The 21,407-nt window shown below is 40.5% G+C and overlaps 1 protein-coding gene across 3 annotated transcripts; it reads left to right on the top strand.

Moving 5' to 3' along the window:
- The first annotated feature begins 3,695 nt into the window (after positions 1–3,695).
- LOC105937661 (prolyl 4-hydroxylase subunit alpha-1) lies at positions 3,696–21,396 on the top strand. 3 transcript variants are annotated; one of them, XM_036142356.1, is made up of 15 exons: positions 3,696–4,048; positions 4,950–5,142; positions 5,238–5,334; positions 6,893–7,044; positions 7,780–7,917; positions 8,003–8,257; positions 10,714–10,907; positions 10,987–11,163; positions 12,915–12,985; positions 14,799–14,898; positions 15,018–15,071; positions 16,264–16,329; positions 16,415–16,483; positions 16,875–16,971; positions 18,010–21,396. In XM_036142356.1, the coding sequence occupies exons 2-15, from the start codon at positions 5,061–5,063 to the stop codon at positions 18,078–18,080; spliced, it is 1,623 nt and encodes a 540-aa protein (XP_035998249.1). In that variant the 5' UTR covers positions 3,696–4,048; positions 4,950–5,060; the 3' UTR covers positions 18,081–21,396. The 3 variants fall into 3 exon arrangements, with proteins under 3 accessions (XP_035998249.1, XP_035998248.1, XP_035998247.1); XM_036142355.1 differs by lacking the exon at positions 12,915–12,985 and adding an exon at positions 12,166–12,236 and having other exon boundaries at positions 3,700–4,048; positions 5,056–5,142; XM_036142354.1 differs by lacking the exon at positions 12,915–12,985 and adding an exon at positions 12,166–12,236 and having other exon boundaries at positions 3,700–4,048.
- Positions 21,397–21,407: the final 11 nt, after the last annotated feature.

Here is a 21,407-nt window from a genome sequence, read left to right as displayed (position 1 = left end):
ATTTTTTTTAGCTTTCTTGCTTCCCTGATTATATTTCAACTTTTATTAAAATAAACTTGGTCATGCAAAATGACTTTAAAGGTATATAGCCACGTCATATGCTTAAAAAGACCAAAAACCATTTGGTCATGATAAAATAAGGTTATATACAATAAGCGTCCATCTTGATAGGGTTTTGATGGTCGTTTTTGAGGCTAAATATAGCCCCACAATGGGCGCGATGACCAGATGTTTATAAACAGACGAGTCACAATCTACTGGAGGTATCGCAGAACTATCATAATGACGGTTTGCTTAATTAATAAATCCCTTGTAAATAATGCCGGACCAAGCCTGACCCTCTGCAATGCCTCGCAGTAAAGTGGCAGCTTGCCATGATTGAAGACCAGCCGTTATTATTTAAATACACTGATCTACAGCGACGTTAAAAGCCTCATATCAGAATATTTACTCCCACCAATCAACTCTGCGGTCACATCTGAGCAATCAGCAGGTTTAGCGTCCGCTTCAGTGAACACCAACATTCATACTGTATTCCCAGTGACATTCCAGTCTTTTCCCTCTTGGAATCTTTTTTTTTTTTTTTTTTTTTTTCATTGGATCTTGGACCATTCTTCATTGTTTTGCTGGCAGATGCTCATAGCTGTTAGCCACTTCCTTGTTTTATCCCCTGCTGCGCATGCAGCAGTGATGTACTTTCGTTAATTTATATAAACGCAAAAGGTTTTATTTACTAACAAATTCAGAAAAAAAACAAAGCATAAAAGACCAAGATAACAACCAATACGCCTGTGGGACATTATAATCTTTCATAAAAAACTTTGTATGCAACCTGAGTGAGCTACTGACGTATAAATTAGAAAAGTCAAATAACGTGGCTATGCACCTTTAACCTAAGTTAGACCAAACAAAACACATATTTAAACGAGTAAAAGCTGAATCTAAAGACTTTGTACGCCTAAGGTCTGACTTCTTCTAATCTCATTTTTGCCTTTATAGCCGTGCCATTTTCTCTGTAGTGACACCTACAGTAGAAATGAGGTATTGATGTCTCCGCTATAATTGTCCCTAAATAATTTTCTCTTGTGCTTTCGCTTTGCTTGTACTCTGACAAGACTCAGGTCCGGAGTTAGACATCTCTGTCTCGAGTTCACATTTCTGGTTTCTGTAAGGTGATGTGGACGCAGAACTTTCTTCGACTCGATCACCAGGAGGTTTCACTCTAATGCTTTAAAGGATGTAAAGTTGTTGCATAAGTTTCTGTACAGAAGGCGTACGACTCCTTCAAATGTTATATTGGCAATGCAACCTCGCCAAGGGTTCAACAGGGACATCTACTGTTTGAGATGAAGACAGAGTGTAAAGTACAGATGTAAACGATTAAAGTGAAGTGTTTACTTGGGCTAGTCGATTATAAAACTAATCTCCTTTTCTGTTTTACTTTTACACAGAAATAATTCTGTTTTTATGTTTTTGTTTTTTATAATTTTCTGATCGAACATTCACAGGAAAGGAAAATGGTCTAAAAAAAAAAAAGCAGACCAATGGTCCTGTTGCACGGCTTTCACACTTATCTTACAATTAGTTTGAAGTTATTTAAAGCTTATACCAATTATTTAAATGTGCTTTTTTTCCCCTCTTGAATTATATTTTTACATTTCAAATGGAAATTCCTTCCTATTCAGTGTTGATCTCGCTCAGCGTTGCTGACTTTGTCATTTGATTCATGACTGCGGCGAAATGTAACATCACTTTAAATCTGTAGGCACTTTTAGAGATGTGTGAAGTTTTGTCATTTAAAGTAACATGAAAGTGAACGTGTTCCTAATGTTGCTCAGAAATGTTCAAGGTTGAATTTGATTTTTCCCAAAAATCTGAAAGCACCCGCTCAGACTGAAGGTTAAAACGTTTTACCCTCCGGGTTAAGATCACAGAAGCTCACCCGCCGGCAGAATTATTTCTACAGCATCACAGAAGGCGCTCACTGGCTTTCAGGAGGAACCTTCCTCCAAACTGTGGAGCATCTTCTTCCTCAGGAGGTTTTCTACGACTCTAACACGTATCAACCAGCACTTTGAAGCTGATTTTTTTGCACTTCTCTCCTCTAGCACCACTGTCTCTCTACCAGCAGCCATTTGTGTACAATATTTGTACGTGTTGTAAATATCCCTGTTTAATATACGGATGAAGGACTTGTGTTTTATTGCCGTTTTCAATGGGAAATTGATTTTCTGCAGAAATAACTGAAAGTTCTGTTTATCCCTGGTGAACAATAAACACCTGTCACAATCTGTCACGTTTCTTTTTGAGCCCAACTTTATTCTTTAATTCACACTCCAACTGTTTTAATCTAGCCACTCAGAATTCACTGCTTTGTTTTTAACGGTGATGTTAATCAGGGATTATTATACACCAGGCCTGGCAGAATGAATCCTTTTGAACTATTCTGCACATTGCTGCATGTATTTTATTGGCATTTCATGTGATGGACAAACACAAAGTTCTATGTAATTTTCAAGCGGAAGGAAAAGTATTTACCACCACTTTTCACTACAGTTACAGACTTTTTTTTTAACCTCAATTTATTTCTCAGGATTTTCCTGTATTTTTTTTTTACCACCGTCCATCTTCCCGCCATACCTGACTAGCATCCCCCACAGCATGACGCCGCCACCACCATGTTTCATATTAGCGGATGTCTGCTGAGAAGCATGTCCAGAAATGGACATCATTCCATTTTCAAATGGAAAGCTTAACATGTTTTTTGCAAGGCCCTGTGTGAGTGAAGTCTAAGAAACGGCTGCGTTTCATTGTGTACAGAAATATTTTAGAGCACAGTTAAGGTTAAAATAGGAAAAAAAAAACAAAGAGGAAATATCAAACAGCAGCTGATATAGAAGACAAGGAAAATATGATGGCTGAGCAGAACGATAACTAGCAATAAACTGGGGAAGAAAATAACGCAGAAAACATAAAGGTCAAATCAAAACGTAAATAACCATTTAATAAAGACATTTTCAAATGTAAAAATGTTTACAAATAAAAAAGACATCAAAAATAAATAGAATAATTTATTTTGCCTTAATTTTGTCACCTTTATTTTGGACATTCTCCTCTATCAGTTTTCTGCCTGTCACATATTTGTGGCACTTCTTGTCTTCCAAACGGGTTGAAAACCTTCAGTGGTCAAGCATGAAAAAGAATAAATTATGTCCAACAACATGGCAGTGTATTACGTCAATCCATTATTAACAGTTTGCAACTTATTTTATTTTTTATTGATTGTACCCTTTGAATTGGAATAAAAATGAGGAAATCACTGGATGGTTGAAACCCTGGACTGGATGCAATGTAAACTGGAATATTATTGAGTTAGGTCAAATTAATAACATGAGCTTTGAATAACAAAGGAGTTTTAAACAAACCATACAGTTTTTCTTTCCAATGAAAAACTTTTCCAAAAAAAAATTAACATTTTTTAATGAAACCGACCCTAAAAAAACATATTATACCCTGAAAGACCACAGAATCATTCCGACTCTTAGCTGGTCTGGTGAACTGATAATTTTAAATAAAACTAGTTATTTGCAAAAACTGTTATCCAGTAAACATATGTTTGACTTCGGCTGCGTTTGCATGCTGAGATAATTCTTTGGAGGGGCAGAAAGTGGGACAAAGTACAGTACCCCAAGGCAAGGAGTGCAGGCAGCTCCAGTCCAGCAGGTGGCGGTAGAACGCTGGGCTTTCCGTAATGTACCGAAACGAAGAACAGGAGGTTTGTTTCCAGTCAGCTCAGCTGGACGTCCAGGGAGAAAAATCAGGGGATTTATGTAGTTTATTGCGCTCTGGATTTACCAATTCATAGTCCAGAGAGCTGGGACTAACCGTACCAGACAGCCGGTTCCGGACGGCTTCGGACCGGTTCTGAGCAGCGTTTTGGAACTGGAGCAGGCTGGTTCAAATCCAGAACTTTCTTTCCTTCTCAGAAACACAAGCAGTTACTGCAGGTTCCCGTTTTGGCGAGCAGCCACTCAAACTTCCTGATCAGGTGAGACTTGTGGGAAGGCGATTGGGGTTCAGGAGAGGTCCAGAGAGGACTGGAAGGGAAAAGCCAGAACTCAGAACTGTTTACTGGGTGTGTGTTTACACCACAGCTCTGACAGAGAGAGAGAAAGAGAACCCTAGGTTGAACATTTATCCTGCTGATGGGGTTTGACTTTATTTATTGAAAAAGTGAAACTCACATTATACACACTGATGTGTTTCATGTGTCATTTTCTGGTTGTGTTGACGACCATGGCTTTAAAGAAAGCTCCACTTTTTCAGCAAAGTTTTCATATTGCATTAAACCAATGAAAACGATTAAACATGCTTTGTTCTACAAACGCACGAGGAAGACAGCTGACTTGACAGTTGTCCTGCAGACAGTCATCGAGAGAGAACAAACTGTATGGAATCACAGTAACGGAAAGTTAGGTGGAAGGAAAAACTGAGGGAATAAAAAGCAACAGGGATACCTGCCGCCCTCTAGAGGATTGTGAAGCAAAGTTCAGCTGAGAGTCGGGGGACGTTCACAAGTTGTGTGACATTCACAGGGTCCTTTTATCTGCTCCAGGGTCTCCTTTTATCTGGATGAACCCGGAAAACCTCCAAAGGGAGGCATCCAGGAGGCACCCTGTTCAGATGAACATCCTTACCTGACTTCTTTAGACGTGGATTTCTGCCAAGTCGTGGATCTCCTGTGTATATGCAAGACCTTAAAGTCTTGGATGTAACAATGATAATGTTACGCTTTTTATTACTCCGCAATCTACCCAGATTTTCTTTACTAGATGGTGAAACTACCAGCCAGACTCTGTACAATCAGTCAAAGTCACTGCAGATGGAATTTGTCTCCTGTGCTTGAACCCTTATCCTGAGGCAGGTTAAAGTTGTTATTTTTTTTTCAGATTGTGGATCAAACCCCTATCCCGCAGCAACTCTGATCCTGAGGCCCGTTTGTGCCGCTTTTTAGCTCCCTACCTCACAGCAACCGGTGTCTGTGCACCTCCGCAGGCAAGATGAAGCTCCGCCACTGCTGCACGAGCCTCCTGCTCCTCTTCACCTCCATCTCAGCTCACAGTGACTTCTTCACCTCCATCGGTGAGTTCCTTCTTCTCGCCGGTTCCTGCTCTGACTTGCGTCCCTTTCACGCTTTACATTGGCTTTTTCTCCCCCCCCCCCCCCCCCTCCCTCAGGTCACATGACAGACCTTCTGTTCATGGAGAAGGACCTGGTCTCCTCGCTGAAGGACTACATCAGAGCAGAGGAGGACAGACTGCAGCGACTCAAACGGTGAGGTTTCTGCGGGACAATCCCATCTCTGCTTCGTTTAACATGAGATCAGAGAGAGAGAGAGAGAGAGAGAGAGAGAGAGAGAAATGCAGCAACAACCTCCATGCTCTGCCAAGTTGAAGATGCATGACCCGCCTCTGATGTGGTGGGTTGTTTGACCTCAAACATTCATGCTGTTGTTGCGAGTGTTAAACACGGCTGCGGTGAACCTTCTGGTTTTACCTGAAATGTAAGTCTTAAAGCACAGCAATCTGTCCTGTTTGAGCTTTACATTAAGCCGCTGAGAATCAGGCTCTCTGATCTGGAAAACTATAAATCCATATCTCTCGTTGGCCTTGATCTGATTTTACAGCTTCAGGGGATGGAACTGCAGGCCCATCTAAATGGATGAAGTTTTACCCCATATAAAACATCAACATCAACAATGAGGCAAAAGTCCATTCATACACATATCTTGGTACAATAATTAATCATGAACTTACATGAGAAAAAAAGGAAAAAAAAAGAGAAAAAAAAGAACAGGAAAAAAAGGAAAGAAAAAAAAAATCATGAACTTACATTCCAACTTAACAGTGATCTTCTCTAAGTGCCAGCAACGTCTCTGCTTCCTCTGGTCAGGTTGGCCAGTCAGGTTTGTCTGCTTTGAACACATGTTTCCTTCAATCAGTCATGACATTTAACATAACGCCTTGGTTTGGGTCACTCAGCACCGTCCACCCTAACTCGCGCAATAAGATCATCAAGCTCCGCTGTGAAATTATTGGTCAAGAACAGGAGCCACTCTCACACATCTACTACAGAAGAGTGAAAGCAAGAGGTCTGACAGCACTCACACACTCCACAGTCTACGGAAGATTATTAGGTCTATTCAATTCTGACTTTTTTTCTCAAAATTCTGATATTAAAGTCAGAATTCTGACTTTTTTCCCAGAATTCTGACTTTAGTCTCAGAATTCTGATATTAAAGTCAGAATTCTGACTTTTTTCCCAGAATTCTGACTTTAGTCTCAGAATTCTGATATTAAAGTCAGAATTCTGACTTTTTTCCCAGAATTCTGACTTTAGTCTCAGAATTCTGATATTAAAGTCAGAATTCTGACTTTTTTCCCAGAATTCTGACTGTTTTTCCAGAATTCTGAAAAAAAAGTCAGAATTCTGATATTTAAGTCAGAATTTAATAGACTTTTATAAAGATTTTTTTGAATGGCCTTAATCCTGTTCCTTCAGCACAGACGAAGAGTGCAATGTCCAACTTTGTACCTACCTCAATTAGACTCATGAACAGCGGCTTCTTAGATATTTTAATGGTATTTATTGTATATTTATAGTCTTATGGTGTTTGCACTGTGGTGTCTAATGGTTGCGTGTGTGACTGATGTTTGTTATTGTGTCTTTCTTCTCTGCACTGTAAGTTGACACGTCTTTGCACTTTGAAGTTTCTAACGGATAAATAAAGTTACTTGAACTTGGAGAAAAAAAGTGAAATTTTTGATCCTGTAGAGTGAATACTGAACTAAAAGTGATGGAAGTGTGTGTGCGTGTGTGTGTGTGTCTTCAGGTGGGCGGACAAACTGGACGTCCTCTCGACTGCTGGCTCTCAGGATCCAGAAGGCTTCCTGGGTCACCCGGTAAACGCCTTCAAACTGATAAAGAGGCTCAACACGGAGTGGACGGAGCTCGAGAGCCTGGTACTGACTGACCTGTCAGATGGTAAACAAACACACACAGTTTTTTGTTGTTTTTAGACACAACTACCTTTTTATTGTAATGTGCAAAACTTCCCCGCTAGATCGTCCCTAAAGCCATCTGTAAAGAAAAGGAAACCATGCAGTTTGAATGTTGAAGCTGTGAACCAGTGTAACATAAATCCAGCCAGCTGAGAGCATTTTTAGAGCATTTACTCTATAGGTTTTTCAATCAGGGTTTGGTTTTCTTCAACAGAATCTGCATAAACTTTTTAATGGCATCCTGCCGGCTAGAGATCCAAAGGTCCTGGTTCTCGTAGATTTAGAAGCTGCTTTCAACACAGTGGATCATGAAAGTCTAGGATTCAACTAGGAAAGATAGGCGTGCTTCAGATTGTATCGAGTCTTTTGTGCTGTTCAGACTGATCCATATCTTCTCTAGTCTCATCTGGCGTCCCACAGGGCTCAATATTTGGGCATCTTTTGTTTTCTCTGGGGTTTTTTTCTGTAATGGACAATTCCTGAAAAGCAAAACATTGCTTTCTATTGTTTTACAAATGATACTTGGGTTTATGTTCATGTGCTTTAAGTCAATGTGCTCTTACTGATGCATGTATTTTTAATTATTCAGTTTTATTTATACTACTTTTTACCATTCTACAAACACCGTTGGGGTAAATGTTGTCTGGTTTCGGTTAAAAAGTTGGTTTGGCTAAAATGCAACTAGTTTTCAATTGTTTATTTTTCTCCTGTCTTCCAGCGTTTGTCTCCAACCTCACCATCCAGAGGCAGCACTTCCCGAACGACGACGACCAGACAGGAGCAGCAAAAGCTCTGATGAGGCTGCAAGACACCTACAAGCTGGACACGGAGACCATCTCGAGCGGACAGCTGCCCGGTCCGCCTGATTTCAGATCAGCGCTGATACCGGCGATTCAACAACCTCCGTGCTGATGGCAGCTCTCCTGTTCAATGTTTTTTAGGCTCGTCCTCGGTGGCCACGGTGAGCAGCGGTCTCACCGTAGAAGACTGCTACGATCTGGGAAAGGTGGCGTATTCTGAGGTGGATTATTACCACACGGAGCTGTGGATGGCTCAGGCCTTAAAGCAGCTGGACCAGGGGGAGGAGTCCAGCACCGTGGACGCCGCAGCCATCCTGGACTACCTGAGCTACTCCGTCTACCAGCAGGGGGAGCTGGAGAGAGCGCTTGACTTCACTAAAAGGCTCCTGGAGCTTGGTGGGTACCACCAGAACCAGATTCCAAACTGCTCTTCCGACTGAGTCAGGGAATTGGAATGTTACATAAAGCAGGTTTAAAGGTGTATATAGTCATGTAATATACTTATAAAAAAAGCCCAAAAAACAGTTTTATCATAATAAAATAAGGTTATATACACCAAGCCACCATCTTGATAGTGTTTTGATCGTCTTTTTGAGCTGAAAAATTATTTGCTCTCAGGCACGTTTAACAAATGTAAATAGAAATGGCGCCATCTAGAGACAGTATCTCAGAACTATCTTAATGCCGGTTTGCTTAATTTATAAATCAATTGTAAATAATGCCAGACCGAGACTGACCCTCTGCAATGCCTGGCAATAAAGCGTCAGCTCGCCGTGATCAAATACCAACCGTTATTAATTAAATAAATTAATCTACAAAAACTTTAAGAGCCTCATATCAGAACTTTTACTCACGTCAGTCAACTCCGCGATTACATCGGAGCGATCGGCAGGTTTAGGGTCCACTTCAGTGAACACCACCATACTGTATTCCAAGCAACATTCCAGTCTTTTCCCTCTTGAAATCATATTTTCTGCGCTTTTATTCACTGGATCTTGGACCATTTTGTATTGTTTCTTTGGGAGATGCTAATAGCTATTAGCCACTTCCTTGATTTAAACCCTGCTAGGCATCGCAGTATGTACTTCCGTTAGTGTCGTAAAATAAACCCGTAAGGCTTTATTTACTAACAAATTGAGCAAAAAGAAAGCATTAAACACCAAAATAATAACTAATGCGCCAGCAGGACGTAATGATCTTTCATAGAAATGTGTGCAACTAGAGTGAGTTTCTGACGTATGCATTTTGAAAGGTCAAATAATGTGGCTATGCACCTTTAATGTTGCTTATATGCAGTTTTTACACAAAGATGTTTGTAAATTATTTAGAATAATAAAATGTAATTTATTTCACATGGATATCAAATACATTTTAAGGGGTTTATTTCCCATGTGTAGATAAATACAGAAGTATTAATAAAATAATTAGTTATTAAATGTATTAAAATGTAATGACTTTATTATTTAAAAAATATTAATTGAATAACTTTAGTAGATATATTTATTCACCTTCACAAAATGGTTTGGTTAATTTACTTATTGGTTTAATAAATATTAAATCTCTTAATAAAGTTTTAGTTTATTTGAAATATTTGTTCCAAACAAGTTATTACAATTAATAATTGATAGCTTAAAGATAAACCTGAAATAACCTGTAATGACATAAAAGATGCCTATTAAGATGAGTTACAAATAGTTTATTAGTGGAACAATTGCTTTCATTTTTAAAGGATATTTTTGGAAGGATATTTATATTTTCTGCTGACAGTTACTTTATTTTAATATTGCTTATTTGATTTCAATAACTGAGACATGATTTTTATTTAATTTGATTCAGTTTTCTGAATTTTCATTCTGAATTGTAATATCTAATAATATTTGTATTCCATTTACAGTATTATGTGCTTTTTAGATTACCGGCATGTCATGTGACCTTTACACTTTTATTTATTTATTTATTTATTTAAAATATTGTTAAATAACACATTAAGGTTGAGTAAAATAAGAATAAATATGTTATATAGAATATATACAATATAACATTTGGAAAGATTACACAATGAGACATGACCTGTTAAAATAGGAATTGGATGGAGCAGAGCCTTCTTTTAACTTCTCCCTAAATTCATTGGTTAGTCTTACAAATACAATCATTTTTTTAAGAATAATAATGTCTATATCTGCTGGAGATTTTTTTTTATTTTAATGCATTCATAATTAATTTGACCCTTCAATATTGTTTCATAAGGTGACTCCCAAGCCTGACATGCAAAGGCGAGATGATCTTTTACAGCTCTTCAAATTGAGCTCCCTTGTCTTTCTTTGCATAATATTCTGTGAACGTTATATGGTTGCTTTTTTTTTTTTTCATTTTCATTTTCATTTGCTCTACACATGATTACTACAGTGCAAACATTCAATCTTCAATTATAAGAACAGGATTTTGATGTTTAGTGTCCCATCATAAGTAACCATACCTATGGTCCGTTTTTTCACTGTGCCTAGGGAATTTATGGTAGTTATTTTATGTGCACTGAAAAAACTTAATTAAAAATAAGTAAAAAATGTCTTGAAATTAGTGTATTGATCCTTAATTTGAGCTGATAAATAAGATGATATGCCAATGGAATGAGTATTTTTGCACCTAAAATAAGATAGTTTGATAAACTACACTTGAAAAAGGATGATGGAGATGAGTTGCTCATTAAAACTTGCTGCTCAAATCAAGGACAAATACACTCATTTCAAGAAAACTTAACTTATTTTTAGTCATATTTTTGCAGTGTGTTGTTAAAAAGCATTGAGGCTAGGGTCCCCCCTCGCCGACCTAATGTTCTGGTTCTGTTTGGTTAGACCCATCACACCAGCGGGCTAACGGGAACCTGAAGTACTTCGAGTACCAGCTATCCAAACAGAACAAGCTAGTGGGCCAGGATGACGAGGAGGAGAGGCAGAGGACGAGGAGGGAGAGCCGAGGCCGCCGTGACGACTACCTGCCAGAGAGGAAGCAGTACGAGAAGCTGTGCCGCGGCGAGGGCATACGCATGGTGAGCCGACAGAAACGAGCTCAGAAAGGTCCGCATCGCGTCATCAGCTAGGCCTCAGCTTCTGCCTCCGTCCTGTCAGACTCCTCGCAGGCAGAGCCGTCTCTTCTGCCGTTACTACGACAACGCTCGGCACCCGAGGTTTGTGATCGGACCGCTGAAGCAGGAGGACGAGTGGGACAGCCCTCACATCGTCCGTTACCACGACATTGTGTCGGACAGAGACATGGAGAAGGTGAAGGAGTTGGCCAAACCCAGGGTGAGGAGATGTTCGCTGGTTTTTACCGTCTGCCTGTTCGCGCACCGGAAAGGTCGCCCGCTTGGTTCTGCCTCGCCAGCACTGCTGTTAATGAGCCAATCACCGCCTCAGTGCAGGAGCTGACATGTCGTCAAAGGTACCTTGCGAAGAGTATTTACACCTCTTGAACTTTTCTACGTTTTTGGCCCCTCCCATCCACACACTCCCAACGGATGTGTCCGTTACAATTTTTTCATAAATACAATCTGAAAAGTGTGGCATGCAGTTTTTTTTTAGCCCATCTTAGTCACTGCTTTGCGGATCCACCTTTCACTGCTGTAATTGTTTACGGTACGTCTGTGCTGAGTAACTAAAGCTCAGTGGGGCTGGATGTGGAGCATCTGCAAAGGACATCAGTGTTTACGTCTGGCTTCAGATTCCCGAGTTTGCATTTAGGTCTAGACTTTGACTGGACCATTTTAACACATGACTCTGAGCTTCATCTTTTAGAGTTTAGCTCTGGCTGTGTGTTGAGGGTTGATCTCCTGCAGAAAGGTGAACCTCCTCCCCAGTCTCAAGTCTTTCATGGGTTTTTCTTCCAGGGTTTTCCTGTAGTTAGCTCTATCCATCTTCTCATCCAGTCTCACCAACTTCCTTGTCCCTGCTGGAGAAAAGCTTCCCCACAAATGACATACTCTGTTATGCAGACTTTTGAAGGCGGTGCATTGCCTTGGATTTTATTTAAGGGGTGTTGGAGTAACAGGGACCCGATACAAAGACACTACATGGGGGAAAATGTTGAAAATTCAAGGGGTGTGAATGCGTTTGCCAGGTTCTGTTCAGATGGCTCCTCTGTTAGTGTCCCTGCGGCAGCTTTAAGTCAGAACTCTAGCTCACTCGGGGCTTTAATCAGATAGGTTAGTCTGTGCAGCAGGTTTTTAAAGGCGGCTCTCTAGCCGTTATTCAGAGAACCAGGGAGTCGTTGTGTTTCTCCCTGTAACCATGGGCCGGTTGGCTTCACAGCTGCTTCGAGCCACTATCTCCAACCCCGTCACCGGTGTCCTGGAGACAGCCCACTACCGCATCAGTAAGAGGTAAGAGCGTCCTGGAGATGGATCTGCTCCTCTCTGTCTCACCTCCCGTCTTCTCCCCTCTTCCTGTCCTGGCTGATGTCCTAGTAGGAGCTCAAAACTCAGAACATCCTGTCACTATGACCTAAAGTCAGAGTGTCGTACTCCTGACAGGGCTTTATTTATAAGAGAAAAATCCACTTTTGGGACTGGTATATGAAATATACAAATTTCAGCCGCGGGTGCAAACGTGTCTAACAAATTGTGAGTTCGGCTCCTGCCAGGATCAAAGCTCAAGTCTCGTGGACTTCCCTAAGGAGGAGGGAATAATAACTCAGAAATCCTCTGATAGCTCTATAACTGTCCCATAGGCAGCCGGACCGTCTGAAATCTTCATGGCTCTCACTGTCAACACCCTTACGTTTGCATCAGCTGGTATTACCATGCTGGCTGATTGGAGGACATTGGTTCATACTGAAAATTGAGAATCGCGGCTTAAAAACTGATGACTTTAAGCTGATTTGACCAAAAAAAAACCCACTGAAAACATCGCTTGATGTCAAAGAATGAATCCATGAAGCTTCAGAGACGTTTAAACTGACTGCAGCAGCAGTTAGTGATTTGCCTCTTCCTGTCTCTGTCTCTCCTCTCCATCTGTTTCTCTGTCTTCGTCTCTGTGATGTGACTTGCTGACTGGATCAGCTCAGACGAGCCACGGTGCATGACCCTCAGACAGGCAAACTGATCACAGCTCATTACAGAGTTTCCAAGAGGTAAGAAGGGCTGCTGCTTGCTCCGAACAGAACCATAGACGGCGACCACAGGGCTCCAGAGAGAGCAGTAGGAGTTGTTGATCTTCAGCATCCTTCATCCTCCACAAACACTCTAGATAAAAACTTCGGAGAGATATACCCACTGACTGTTAACGCACACTTACCCACACACACTGAGCAGCCAGAACATTATGACCACCTGACCTGTCTCCTCACGGCCTTGGTCACTGCCAACAAAAAAATTATTCTGTAGTAGGGCTGGATGATATAGAAAAAAAGCATATTATTAAATACAAATCATATTGGTCTATATTGATCAAAATATAAAATATATATTTTAAGTACAGCCCTGGGCGTTTTATGCTGTTTTTGATTACCTATTTTTAAATAAAGAACTCTGAATTCAAACACAACCCTTTGTTTAACCCAATTTTTCCCAGAACTGTAAGACTTACAAAGAGACAAACAGAACAAATGCTCCCTGCATTCCTGGGTCTGCGTTTGTGATTGGTAGGGAGGATGTAGTGACTGTAGTATTAACCTACTTGAAAGACTAGAATGCAAAAGGAAGCAAAACTGTTCTATTAAACCTTTTATTGACCACTTTTATTTTTTCTATTGAACCACACGTCTAGCGATCGATATATATGGTTATTGAATTATCGTTCGGCCTGTTCTGCTACGCTGTCTCTAGGGACCGATCTTCTGCACAATGGTGTAAAAAAATGAGTAAGCACCGTACTAATGAGTTAAAAAAAAAAAAAACCTCATCTAAACAAACATGCATGTTTCTTTAGATGAGGACTGATCACAAAACTACTTCTCACTGTTAAGGATTTCTCATGGACCCAAGGTTTGGATGCATAAGAACTCCCCCTCTGTTTAACTCACTAGACAAACTAGGGTGCACACAGCATCCGACAGAAAGAGCAACAACCATTCACTGCGTACGTTTTATACACTTGATGACTTGAAACCAAATTATAACGCTTGGTGGAATCCGTGGGTTAGATCACGCATCTCTCTGTCTCTGCCTTGGGTTAATCTTTAACGTTGTTTGTGCTCAGAGCATCTTGTTCGCATTATTGAGTCAGTTTCTTGACTCATCGGGCACAGAGCCTGCATCGTCGTAAGCCCCTATAAGTCTGTTTCAGAATTTGATCTTGCACAATGAAGCTTCCTGCTGCTTGGCCTTTAAATAACTATTCACACGTTCCACCGGTCCTTTTCTGAGTTCCTAGGTGGTGGACACGGGTCACCATGGAGACTGATCTGTGGTGACCTTTTTCTGGTTTTAGTTTTAGTTTTGTTGAATATACCAGTTGGGATTAACCTACACATTCCTCACCTTACTCTTCACTTTTTTTTCCCACCATTATAACCTCACCGCTCTCCCTGAACTTTACCATCACTGCTTTCTGTATCTGATTTGGGCATCGCCATACCCCTCCTCTCAGATCCGTATCAGGCTCACCTGATGCTCACACCCACTGACAGGTGGTCATAATGTAATCTGTAAACGGATGCAGTTTAGGTTAGTTCCTCTGCTTCCTGTTTTCCCTCGTCCTGGGGGTATGGGACTTTTTCAAAGACAAAACGTAATCTTTAAAAAGTTAGGAATGTGTGACCCCTGAGCTCCATCTCCTTCTGTTTCACATTTATTCCCCATCCATTCTTTTCCTACTAATGTCGCCACTAATAACCATCCATATGCTTGACTGAGCTCAGCAAGCTCTCTCTGTGGTTTCTGTCCTGCTCCCACGTCTCTCTGTGCTCCATCTGAACTGTTGTCTCTGTGTCTTCTGCCTGTTAGCGCCTGGCTCGGAGCGTACGAGCATCCTGTGGTGGATAAAATCAACCGGAGGATCGAGGACATAACGGGGCTGGATGTCAGCACGGCTGAGGAGCTACAGGTAACAGCTCGCCTGTCAGATGGATAAACAGCTGGATCCACTTCATGCGTATCAGACAGACCGCCTTTAGGTGTTTACGGGGAGTGAACCGCCACATGCTTGTTGTGTGTTTCCTGCAGGTGGCCAACTACGGCGTGGGAGGGCAGTATGAGCCTCATTTTGACTTTGGACGGGTAAATGTTGATCTCCAACCTTTTAGGGACTGGAAATTAAAACGGTGACCACCGGAGACTCTTCAAGAGTCTCTTTTTTTATGTTAATCTCTCCAAAATTGTAATTTACTCAACTTTTCAGTTTTAAGTTGAATCATGGAAAATAATGTTTGAAAAGTTTGAAAGAAATAAGTCATATCATAACGTTTTTATTCCTTCTTATTATTAATAATCATGATAGTTATTATCGTTGTTATAATTGTTACTATAATTTGAATAATTGCAAAAAGATGTAATGCTTTGTTTTATTCAAGTTAACTTGGTTGATTTAATGGTTTTTATTTCCATTAAATTTTTTCAAATTTGTTTACTCATTTCAGTAATAATAATACTTTTCATTACAATAATTATATTATAGCTGCAAAAAGATATAATCATTAATTCATTTATTTTTTTGTGTTTGAATGAACCCTGAGTGATATCTAAGAATAGTTTTTCTTTTTGTTTTAGAATATATTATATATTTTCATACAAATAATAATAATAATTGTAAATGATGTAATATATAATATATATTCATTTATTTGTATTATTTTAATTAACTAATATCTTATTGTAATCGTAGTATTTTTCCTTTTGTTTTTATTTTAGTAATCATCATCATCTTCACCACACCCCTCACACACATCATTTTGAGTACAACATTGAAACCTTTGTACACGTTTATTCAGATGAATATGTTTTTTCTGTCGGACCTAAATATCCTTAGATAGGGAAGATCTAGTCTCTTGATCCCTTTGGAAGAAACACAGATATGACAGAAAACTGTTAAATACAGCTGAACATCTTGGGATTAAAAAATGAACTTCAGTGAAAAGAATGTAGGTAAAAAAAAAAAAAAAAGGCAACTTGTGGATTTGCTCCTCGTGTTTGCTTCTGTGCCAGGTTCTGACACGTTCAAATGTGTTTTCAGTTTTCCAAACTGAAACTGACCACACCGTCAGATCACTGCAGGGAAGACAGTAAGGAATGATGAGCTGGATGATTTCAGAAAATACAGTTTAAACAAGCCAGAAATCTCCGAGTAACAGTTGTTTCAACAAAAATCCAAACTGGCTCAGGACCACTGAGAAGGATGGGGATATATCCGTTAGGATGCTGATCATGGACCAGTGGACAGCCATCCACGTCAACTTTCCCCTCTGTGTTGCAGAAAGATGAACCAGATGCGTTTGAAGAGCTGGGAACCGGGAACCGGATCGCCACCTGGCTGCTCTACGTCAGTCTTACATAAAGTCCTTGTTTCTGTCTTCGTTTTCGTGCTCTCAGACTCTCAGCTGACTGTCTCCTCCTTCCTCCTGCAGATGAGTGACGTACAGGCAGGGGGCGCCACTGTCTTCACAGACATCGGTGCTGCTGTTAAGCCTAAAAAGGTGAGGTGCTATCCCTGCTGCTGGTAATGGCGCAGTTCTCTGCAGGGACACAGAAATGTAAACTATCCCAGAAAGATCAGACCTAAGCTAACTGATTTTGATTGTGATGAACCCAAATATACAAATATGCAGCCTCCTTCTCCCTGACACCCTTTCAGTTTTCACACAGGGAGCACATGCAGAAACGGTGTTCTTTTAGAGAGACAAATTCACACAATAAAGGAACGGAACTTATTGTTGAAAACATTTTCTTCAGGTAGCAGCGAGTGACAACAGTTTTGGAAGGAACAATAATTTCATCTGCAGCATTTGGTATTTTTAATCCCCAAGAAGCAGAGCCTGACAAGAAGGGGAAGCTAACCTTCTGTGTCATGTGACCCTTTGGCTGCAGGGCTCGGCGGTGTTTTGGTTTAACCTGTATCCCAGTGGGGAGGGGGACTATCGGACCCGACATGCTGCCTGCCCAGTGCTGCTGGGCAACAAGTGGGGTGAGCTTAGCATACACATACCATCTGCTCTCAGAAGTACTTTAAGCTGTTTAACCAGAGGTGGTGGTACTCCGACCGATCATGTATCAAAACAGAAAATTCTCATGGTTTTTTTCCCGTCTGCAAATGTAGCAGTAAACGACATCCTTGTTGCTTCGTGAGCTGCTGCAGTTTAAAAACCAGGAACACTCAGTTCTGTTGGAGGATCATATTATCCTGTTCAATAAATGCATGGAAACATATCTCCAGCAGCTAGAGTCTCATTTGAGTTCATAAAAATCAGATCATAGGTTGATTTGCTTCATTTTCCTTGTTGGGTTCCACCCTAATTGCTCTTCATCAAGCAACTTGAAGCACTTTTCTATTCTGTGTATATATTACATTTATTAAAAAAAAAAAAAAAAACTCTTGAGAAGTTTAGAAGTGTTTTTAGTCGTTAAGAAATCTGCATCTACAGGTCAGATCTCAAAGAACAACCTCCTGGCAGCAGCAGCTCTCCTGCAGACACTTTTGAGCATCCATGAACAGACAGATTTGATCTTAAATTGAAATTCCAACTCTGAGCCGCCACAGGTTAGGAAGCAGGAAAACCCGGTTCTGGGGGAGATCGGTCCAAAAACACAGCAAAGATGATATAAGGCTCCTTCTTTCTCTATTTGCTCATTTAATGGTCCTTTTTTATGTTTCAGATAACTCTGAATCACAGGCATAATAAAAGAATTATCTGCAGGTATTCTGTCTACAGGTGAAGATTTGGCATTTATGTATTTCAGTTGCTCAAACAGCAACTTATTTATCCAGATCAACCTGAGCAGGACTCTTTATTCACTTTTTTAAATCTGAGAGAGAAGCAGCTGTTACTCACTGCTGCTCCAAAGGTTCATATTAACAAAACATACTGGGGGAGCATCCTAGAGTCTAGGGCGTGTCTGCTTCGTCTCTGAAAACCTCTGTCTCTTACATTTAAGATGGATGCTGTTTGAGTTTGAATTCTCTCTGAATAAGCTTCCACACACTGAGACGAACTTTCTCCTTCAGTTTCCAACAAATGGATCCATGAACGGGGACAGGAGTTCAGGAGGCGCTGCGGACTTCACTGGACCGACTGACACTCCTTCATCTCCAACATTATCCTCCTTATGCTGTTCTTCTCTTCCCTACTGAGCTGCAGGGCTTCTCTCCTCAGATCTGATCTGACACTCGTTTTGTGTGTGTATCTTGTGTTTTGCACCGTTCCAGCCATGCTGGAAGTGCTGGTCCTCACAAGGTAGTATAGGATCGGTGTCCTCGTAACTCCATATATACGTGTGTGTGTGTGTGTGTGTGTGTGTGTGTGTGTGTGTGTGTGTGTGTGTGTGTGTGTGTGTGCACGCGCACAAAGAACGCTGAGCGCTCTCCTCTCTGTCAAGCTGGTTGTCTGATCATCATCTTGAATGTGTGTTTAATTGCTGGGTCAGAGCAGCTACAACTTTGTTGCTGGTACGCAAGAACATATCCACCTGTCTGGTCTTAGGTTGCCCCTCTGCAGGAGTTTTCCTTTCTGTCACTGTGAAGTTAAAGGTCCAGTGGGAGGCAAGTATTTATAGGAACCAGTCTTTGGTTAATCACCCAGGTAGGAGTTTTAATAGCGGTGGGAATGTTTTAACAAAGTTCTGTGGAAGAAGAGAGCTATTCAGAGGATAGCAAAGAAGAAGGTAAATATACAAAAAGGTTTTTCAGGATAGTCTAATGACCAGCACACAGTTTTTGACCCCAAATGAAAGGTTTCCGTCTGTAGCTGACTCATCACCTACCCACACAACCTTGTTCTCAGAAACTTTAAGTGTTTATATCAACTCCAGTCTGCGTATATCCACTGAGCATTGAGGTTTGGGGCAAATTAGAGAGCTGATCTGCTGATAGTCACTCCTCCCCAGTACTGCTTACAGGAGTGTTGATACAGCAGACACAAACCAAAACATTGTAAAACCTTAAATCCTCCACGTTCCAAGTCCCATCTGCCAACTGATTTCGTCCAACGTTCAGTTCATTTCAGCCTATTTATGCAACCCCAATTCGCAACTCTTTTCATTTTACAGGACAACCAGATCTAATTTATAACCAGAAATATTAAAAATTAATTTACATGAAAATTCTTTTACATCCCTTTGACTTTGACCCCGATTATGACACGTTGAAGTCAGATGTAGTTTTTAACGCCAGTTTTATATCAAACAAAGCCTAGCTGATCGCTGAAATCTCCTGCTGAGCAAGCATACGGCGACAGTAGACGGTGATTAGCTTCCAACATGGAAATACCAGGGAATTCTGCTTAAGGATAATGTTCATATCAAGTGGCTAAACTGCTGTTGGAAAAATCCTATTCATGTTGGCACAGTCGCTTGTTTAGGTTCATCTTTGAAGGATTTGTTTTACTCGTCAGTGTCAAATGGCACTTAGAAGTGTCAGGCTTCTGTCTAATTGACAGGACCATTGTATTTATGACTCCAGAGACAGATGATTTAGGGCCCTGCTCAGCGTTCTTTGTTCTCTACGCCAGACACTGAATGAATCACTGAAAGCAGACAGAAACACTCGTTCATGTTGAGGCCGCTGCCGCCTCCTGTTACAGTTTCCACTCCGCATCCTCTGTGACTGTTACCAGAGCAACCACTCCAGCCTATCAAAGTGTTAATACTGTGCTTATCTCAGATATTGCCACCTTCCTAATGCCTGTAGTAATTTTTTACCAAAAATTATTAGTATTTTGTTTCTTTGCCTAAATCATCTCCTCAGGATTCTGGTCACCTCCTGCAGAATTGTCTAAATCCTTAGTTAAGTAAAATTTTGAAATTCCACCCATGTTGTATAATAGCCTATGACTTAGGCCATATTATTTTGTGTTTTCTGAAAAAAAAAAAATTAAAAAATTACTTGTGCCATTATTTTAGGAAGGTGACGATATTTTAGTTTCTGTTTTCGACGAGAAAACTGCAGCTGGAGACTAAAGTTCCCATAATGCACCAGGCAAAGTCAGAACAGTTAATGGGATAAGCTCCACCCCCTGCTCCTAAAAACTTACAAACACTCCTGAACAAACTTCAAAGCAACAGCTAGGACCCTTGGAAGGATCCGAGAGCTCTTATAGATCTGGATTTAAACAGAGTTGACATCAGACATACAATGATTTATCTGGGAAGTTTCTTGAGCAGCTCTGATTAATAATAGCAATATTCTTCGGTCAATCGCAGGGATCTCTGTGGAGACAAGCCGCCCTTAATTTAGGATAAATTCCCCGTGTTATGATGGTAGCTGCAGTAAATGCATTACACAGAAAAGTGGTTTCACTGCATCAGGTCTGTGTCTGTAATATTGGGGTTGTGTTAACTGACCAATCAGACCTTTTCAGTTCCTTCCTATCTTGTTCTTTAACCTTAATGTTCGAGATCTTCAGAATAAGGGCTTCCTATCCTGCATGACTCTACAGGATAAGAAAATGCACTACCTGAGGTTGTGTTTACAATAGAGACCAGATGCTGATGTTGTATGATGTAATGGAAAAAATAGGATTTAAAATTTAGAAATGGCATGACACCAGACTGATGTCAGGTCTTCTAACTCCAGTCATCTCCAGGAATCTGTTTCCAGAAAACCTTTGGTGTTGAAATGTCTGCTGTCATTTAGAGTAATTATGACTGCCGGATGAATGTAGGAAATAAGCTTTCAGAACAGGCGAAAGCCAGTGTTACTGTGGATCGTTCTGAATCAGATGGTTCTGAACCTGATAGTTCAGGATGAGGGCTCAGGTCACATTGATAGCAGGTAGTTACATTTTTCAAAAATTCTTTTACCCTTCGTTTTTTATTTAGTTAAGGCTGTCAAACGCAGTGAGATTGTTTCTGTAGTTTTAAACGAATTGTTATTAATCAAAGCTGCAGTAAGAACAGAAATCTTCCCATGATTTTTCCATGAAAAGTTTCTTCACTCCTCTGCTGGTCGGCTGCAGCATTACAGAATCGGGTCAAACAAGAGCAGGGAAACTTTGCAGCTCAGACGTGAAGGAGAGTGCAGATCACGTTTATCTTTTACTATCTGTTGCACCAAAAAAGACATTTTATGTCTCTCATTCTATTAGAACCTAAAATAAAAGAGGAAATAGCACTTTTTTAAGTACACTTGCCATGCTGATTGTTTTATGGGAATTTTAATACCAGAGTAAGCCCCATTTGAGGCCACTGCAGATAAGATGAGTAGGAGCTATGATATGAAGTGAGGTCAGGATGTAGCCAAATGCTTCAGTTTTAAACATTATTTTATATATATTTAACCCAAAAATTGTGTGATCCTGTTTGTGTGTCAATAACAGAACTGTGATGTAAAGAATGTAAAGATGATTTTCAACATGAAGCGATCAAAATAAAATAAAAACTGCCTCGGAAGCACAGGCAGGAGGCTCC

Source organism: Fundulus heteroclitus, chromosome 10, assembly GCF_011125445.2.
Source record: "Fundulus heteroclitus isolate FHET01 chromosome 10, MU-UCD_Fhet_4.1, whole genome shotgun sequence".
In the NCBI taxonomy this organism is placed as follows: Eukaryota; Metazoa; Chordata; class Actinopteri; order Cyprinodontiformes; family Fundulidae; genus Fundulus; species Fundulus heteroclitus.
The sequence above is the reverse complement of the archived record's forward strand: the minus strand, read 5'-3'. Positions and strand labels throughout refer to the sequence as shown.